General features: G+C 34.0%; 1 protein-coding gene across 1 annotated transcript; it reads left to right on the top strand.

Annotated features, from left to right (window-relative positions):
* The first annotated feature begins 5,352 nt into the window (after positions 1 to 5,352).
* Positions 5,353 to 6,145, top strand: LOC129751281 (uncharacterized). The gene is made up of 3 exons (XM_055746681.1): positions 5,353 to 5,444; positions 5,522 to 5,761; positions 5,823 to 6,145. The coding sequence occupies exons 1-3, from the start codon at positions 5,398 to 5,400 to the stop codon at positions 5,839 to 5,841; spliced, it is 306 nt and encodes a 101-aa protein (XP_055602656.1). The 5' UTR covers positions 5,353 to 5,397; the 3' UTR covers positions 5,842 to 6,145.
* Positions 6,146 to 6,382: the final 237 nt, after the last annotated feature.

The following is a 6,382-nucleotide window of genomic DNA, read 5'->3' on the forward strand; positions in this document are numbered from 1 at the left end:
CTAGACGTATCATATTTACACGTTAAGAAGTTAAAATCAACACATAAATCTAGTGACACCTCTGCATCTACGCTTCAACTAAGCAAAAAATAAGATCTACATATTGCAACAACGTGCAGCACTTCAACGAATAGCACCAACAGCCGCCAGGGGAAGTGGAAGTTGTAGTTTCTTGAAAATACACCCGTTTTGAAGCCCTCGCGCAGGCAGATTAGCGTGTTGGACGGGGCGGACAGTTTCGAAGTCGAAATCAGTGGCGTTGACGCTTTTCGGGACCACACCGTGTCGTCGTTCGCCAGAAAGCCAATCGACAGCGACAACACCTGATCTGCAATCCAGATACTCGCATTCATCTCACGCAAAATCTCGCAGACAGCTGCGTGAAATGTCATCCTCCGGCACGGCGCAGGTGTCCCGAAATGGAGAAAAGACACGCTCGCGCGTGCCATCATGACAGATTTGTTTTTAGCATATTTCGCTTTCTTTTTAGAAATTTCTTCAATTTCAAAATTTGATAATTGTGATTGTTTGATTTGAGGTGTTTGTATCACACCTTTTTTCTTCTACTTCTCTCTCTTAAAGTGAAAGTACTTACACAGTCAACAACATACCTGTGGGATTGCTCAGCATCGAGACCATCGATTCGAGGGGCCGAGAAAGGGAGACGGGGTAAACAAAAATATGCTAAATGGCAGAGATTGATTGTGATGCGGGGCACGGTAAACGCTTTGAGATATAGATAGGGAAGGGAAGAAAAAACAATTTTGTGGCTCACCGATCGGAGAACAAAACTCCGAAACCCGAAGATGACTGATGGGTTTATGTTGTTTTTATTTTCTCCTGGCTATAGATAAGATGAAAGTTGCGGCTTCAATGGTCTTAAAAAGGAAAACAGAAGGTTTACCGCTGGAAATTGATGTCACTTAAAGTGTTCGAAACTCGACTGATCGATAACATATGACCGGGAAAGTGAGTGTGATATATGGCTTTTGAGAGAATGAAACCAGTGATGAAACTATGTGGTTTCATCCCAATTTTAAACTATATGTACATATGTGGAAGGAATAATTTTTCAAATATTCCGTTTGTTCATTAAAAAAGAACACATTCAAACAAGATCTCAGTCAAAATTCTTTATCTTTGAAAAGATCTAATTACGACTTGATTGTAAGCGTACATCTATTAAGGATATGATGGTTAGCATCTTACAAATACTTACACCATTAGCCCACAGAAAGAGTAGGGGGAAGTGTTCCTAAATGCACCTATTGGGTTTTAACTTCGTAGTAAATAAATATTTAACAGTATGCTTCTTGTCAAACAGGCTAAGGTGCATTCTAGAATTGCTTGAATTTCAGCTAGGAATACTGTTGGCCGTTGAGGGAATTGAGATCCTAAATCTAGGTCCGAACACCCCTGCTCCAGTTCTATTATCCTTTTTTGACCCACCGGTAAAGAATTGGATCGATGTGGGAAGAATCGCAGGTCCACCTTATTTACTCCCATTGTCCTATATGTCCCTATCATTGATAGTTTGATGGTATGGTACACTGCCGGCCACAAGTTTGGGATCACCCCTTTTAAAACATGAAAATCTGCAACTGCGATAACTTGTAAGATAACTAAGTTATGGTCAAAAAAAAATTGCATGTTTTTTTTTAACAGTCGGACTATTGGGTGAAAATTATCTAAAAATGATCAAACTTCAGCTAAAGGTTAATCTTCAAAAATATGTCAACTAAATATCCATAAAGCGAGTTCAACTATTTGTTGATCAAAATCATCCAGCACACTTTCATTAATCCCGAATAATAAAACATGGGTTTAAATTCCAATTAACAGCAAGATAGTGCTGCTTCTACGGCGTAAAACTGTTAATATAGTGTTTGGCTGATTAAAAAAATAATTATTTTCGAATGAGAAGCCTGTTTTTTGGATTCTAATTCAGCCTATAATCTTTTTTTCATCGTTTCACGTTGTGTTTATGAAGAAATTAGGCAAGTTTTTAAAGTATTATAACTCAAATGTCAAATTCCTTGGCGCTGAAAAAAAAATTCTTAAAAACCTCTTTCAAAACCTTTGGAATACTAGAAAACGCCTAAAATGCAGTTTTCTATTCAAATAGTTGTAGAAGCATTTCTTATTTCTAAAAATTTACTTTGTAAAAGTGCATAACCAATTGCTTCATCCAAAAAAAGTAAAGTTATGCTTGATTTATCCGTTGAAAAGTTCAAAACAAACTGTAGAAGAAAATGTTGATGATTCATATTTTAACAAGCAAAACTCATAGTGGTACTATTCTTATTTTGCTCACTGTATTTATTAGCATGGCACTAGTCCAGTCAACAATTGTCCATCGTCTTTTCAATTAATGTGGCAACCTTATTAGTTCCACCAGATCGTGACAGTGGCTGAAAAAACTTTTATTGAGCTAATTTAAATTCAAGAAGATACAAGGAAGGTAGAAAATATGCAAGCTGAAATATTTTGAAATAAAAATTGAAGACGTTTGAGTAGTTACATATGAAAACTAAATTATTTGCACAAAAACTTTCTAACTTTCCCAGAAATTTTAGCCAGTTATATACATGGGGATTTTTTTTCATTATTATTATATTGATTCTCGGTATAAAATATAGAAATATCTATGTTAAAAACAACGTCCAAAAGTACCGTCAGCATCACCAAAAATTTTGAAACATATTCTATTTTATAGTCCTATTGATTTCACAATTTTCATCTGAAGACACCAAAGTGGGCTAACTCCTTCAAGAATTATGACAATACAGAATAAATAATGAATACATTATGGGCATTATTTTTTCTAAACTCTTGAAGGCGTGAATGGCCCATTTTGTTGTCTTCTGGTGGAAGTTGTAAAACAAATTCGACAATAAAATGGTGTTTTTTGCCGATTATTAACACTAGGTGCACATGCATACGATAAGAGAAGAAGTCCCTATATGTGAGTGCAGTTGTTCGAAAATAGTTAGTTTTTGACGTTGAAAAAAAGATTTATTACCTATCACTGTTTCATTCATAACTCTTAAAGGAGTTGAAATTAATGGGACTATAAAATGGAGTATGTTTCAAGAATTTTGGTGGTGCAGACGGTTATTTTAAAGCGTTTAAAGCGTAAATTGACAAAGTTATGAGCATTTGAAAAGAGGGTATTTTTTCTAGAAAGATTAACCGTTATCTAACTCAAAACCCCGATTTAATTCACTTAACAGTGGATTGGAGGCTTTCTTACAGAGTGTAAATTATCTTTGGAGACATATTACACCATAATGGATTCCTTATTTCTGAGTTATATATGATTAATCTATAAAAAAGATTATGATTAAAGAAAATCGAAAGCAAAAATTACTAAACTCAATATAAAAAAGATGGCCAGTACGTTTTTTGGAGGATAAGCGAACTGATATTCAACGAGTTCATTTTCATTTCATTTTAGTTGTTATTTAAAGTCTAAAAAGAGTAATCTTGTATGTACACAGATAAAAAAATGTAATGTTACGTTGCACGGAATTTTAAGTTTTTCAACGCAAAAACAAAAATCGCTCGAAACGACATGTAAAAAACATAAACAAACACTCACAGTTGAGAAAATCGATGTAAGTTTACATGTAAGAGCATGGGTAGAAAGGAATCGGGTGTTTTCATGTAATTATCAAGCTTATTCATGTAAATCTCCGTTCTTATTCTGTGTTATTGTGTATTGTAAATCTACAGAGATAAACAATGTAATATCACATTGCATGTGAAGTTATTGGTTTTTCGCACTGAAGTTGTATCGCATAAAATATCACGTAAAATTTCATTAATAAAATTGGTCAAATGCATCTTCATGTAACAACACAATTTATTTCAAGAAATGTTGTATGCCTTCGTGTAATCTCTTTCACACGTCATTTGCAGTGGACCAATCTCTTCAAACAGCTCGTCCATTTGTAATCGAATCAAGCCGCGAAAAGTTTCTTCTCGCAAAATCGAATTTAAGTGAGTAATATTAAGTGCAATATGTACAATATTTCTTGATGTGAAACATGATAAATTAAAGTTAACTATTCCAGCAATTGAGTTTGTATCTTTAGCTCGGTCGGCTGCTGGAGAAGTATCCTTTGCGATCCGAGCCGAGTATCATCCAGAAAGGTAAGTCGAATCACCCCTGAGGAATATTTTGTTCAAGTATTGCTTAAAAAAAACATTCCATGATTTCCAATAAGTGATCCGGAACAGCAATTAAAACAAATTCTCGTCAATTAAAGAATAAGTAATTCAAATTGGATGGAGCTTACGGTACTTACGATTGTGACTTGCTAAAAATGTCACTGACGAGTTTGGGAATCAATATCGTTCCGTAGTCGTACACTGCATACGTCACACAGCAAATGATTACTTCCGGAAGAAAATTAAAACCCATTTTCCGGATCATGAACATCTTGCAAATCGGAACCCTTGGTAGGTCGGGTGGCGAGTATCCATACGGAATTCTTGTGTTTAATGAAGAATGTTTTGGCGGGGTCTTTACGTTTATGAACACACATTCTCGGAACAGATTCGGGAGGATTAAAAAAAGATCCTTCAAGAAATATGTAGGTATATTTCTACCGCATTGACTTTACTCTAAAAAAGAGTTATAATTATTTAATAAATGAACTAGGATTTCTTTGTTTGATCTATTACAAAATAATTGAATACATAATTACCTTTTAGATACCATTGCAGAATATAATATATTACACTGGAACGGGGATCTGTTGAATTTAGAAAATCAAAACAAATAATTAAAGTTCAAGGTAAAGTTGCTTCACGCTTCCAATTTCACACTTGAAATTAAGAAGTTTTGATAAAAATGTAGTACTCAAATTTGAGCTTTTATGGGCATTCTCAAAAACTAAGTCTTACTAAAAATTAAATTCGACGTACGTTGCTCGAAAAAGTATTATAAAAAATCTGAGATTTGTACCAGATGTAGATTACGATAAGATGACTAGATTGGTAAGCTAAGCTAAAAATCGATGACTTTTACACTTATCCCCTTCAGATTCTGATGGCCTAAAATATTTCTTAGAAACTGCATGTAAAAATTTCATTTAAGTGAAGAATCTTAGCGACATTTGCATCTAAAAAGTACCTTTTTATTATCTTCGTTATCTGTTTCCAAAACACAATATCAATGTAAAGAATATTATAGGTTAGATAGTATCAGTCACCGATCCACACTTTGTTAAAATTTAAACGCTGGAAGGGTATATGAAACGTAGCGTGAATGTTATTGTTGTGAAGTTATAAAAGATTTTTGGAATTTATTGATTTGGTTCATTCCGATTTATTTTTTCATTTATTCAGATTTTTGAACGCAAAATTAGTGCCCATAGTGCTAAAACTACGATGGGGTCCACTGCTACTGGTGCAGAATCGAAGTCCAATTATAGCTGGTAAGAAACTTGTCTCTTTAATGATTTTTTTCTCGATCAGCAGATTATAAATTTCTGTTATTTCATTCCCAATACAGGTGTCGTGATGGAATATTCCGCCTTCGACCAGCCTCTAACGGAAAACCCGAAGGAATTCTAACTCATTGTGGAAAATGCAGCGGGACTTTTCCTCGGGACGTTTTTTTTAACCATGATCGATCTTTTGATTGTCGAAAAACAAAATCGGTTATATACAGGATGTCGACAAGAACGGGTCGTAGGTTTATGTCTAGAAACGCTTCTTACCGATTGATGGTTTTCCATGGATTGGACAACAGGTAAGAATTGGGATTTTTTTAGCTGGAGATTGAATATTCATAAATCATTTTTTCTTTTCAGCAAAGACAATTGCTTATGAGACAGCCACCATCATACAATTTAAAAGGAAATGATGCAGCTAAATATTATGTTACATCGACGAAGATATTTAGAAAGTTGATTGAGAAGCTTTTAGTAAAGGAACATTTCTTCACTAGGACGCCGGGATGAACAATATTAGGTAGCAAATGTGAGCTGATAGTAAAAATAACTTAGTTCAGAATTGGACAAATTGCTATCCTTCAAATTTTATTTTGTGCTGTGCTTTAAAATGCTTTGTGTAATTGGGAAATTTATAGCGAAAGTAGGTATTTACAAATTTAAAACCAAAAAATTTCGACAATAGGAACGTTGCAAAAATGCAAATTGAAAAAAATTGCAATTTATAAGTTTTTTGAATGTGAAATCATAGATTGCTATTAGGAAAGTTTCGGAACTTATACATCCGATGTAGTGATCACTTTTTGTATTATTGAAGCGGAGTTTACCGGATATAAACTTTATTCTTAATAAACGTTCTAAAATAATATAACTTTTGTTTTCCTATCGATTTCAAAACATTTCTTGCCTATAACATTTGA

This window comes from Uranotaenia lowii, chromosome 3 (genome assembly GCF_029784155.1).
Source record: "Uranotaenia lowii strain MFRU-FL chromosome 3, ASM2978415v1, whole genome shotgun sequence".
In the NCBI taxonomy this organism is placed as follows: domain Eukaryota; kingdom Metazoa; phylum Arthropoda; class Insecta; order Diptera; family Culicidae; genus Uranotaenia; species Uranotaenia lowii.

What these genes read in the sequence shown, in the direction of transcription:
- LOC129751281 (XM_055746681.1), top strand. Translation starts at nt 5,398, where the DNA reads ATGGGGTCCACTGCTACTGGTGCAGAATCGAAGTCCAATTATAGCTG. An exon ending in TCGAAGTCCAATTATAGCTG is followed by an intron (nt 5,445 to 5,521) that starts GTAAGAAACTTG and finishes TTCCCAATACAG; the next exon opens with GTGTCGTGATGGAATATTCC.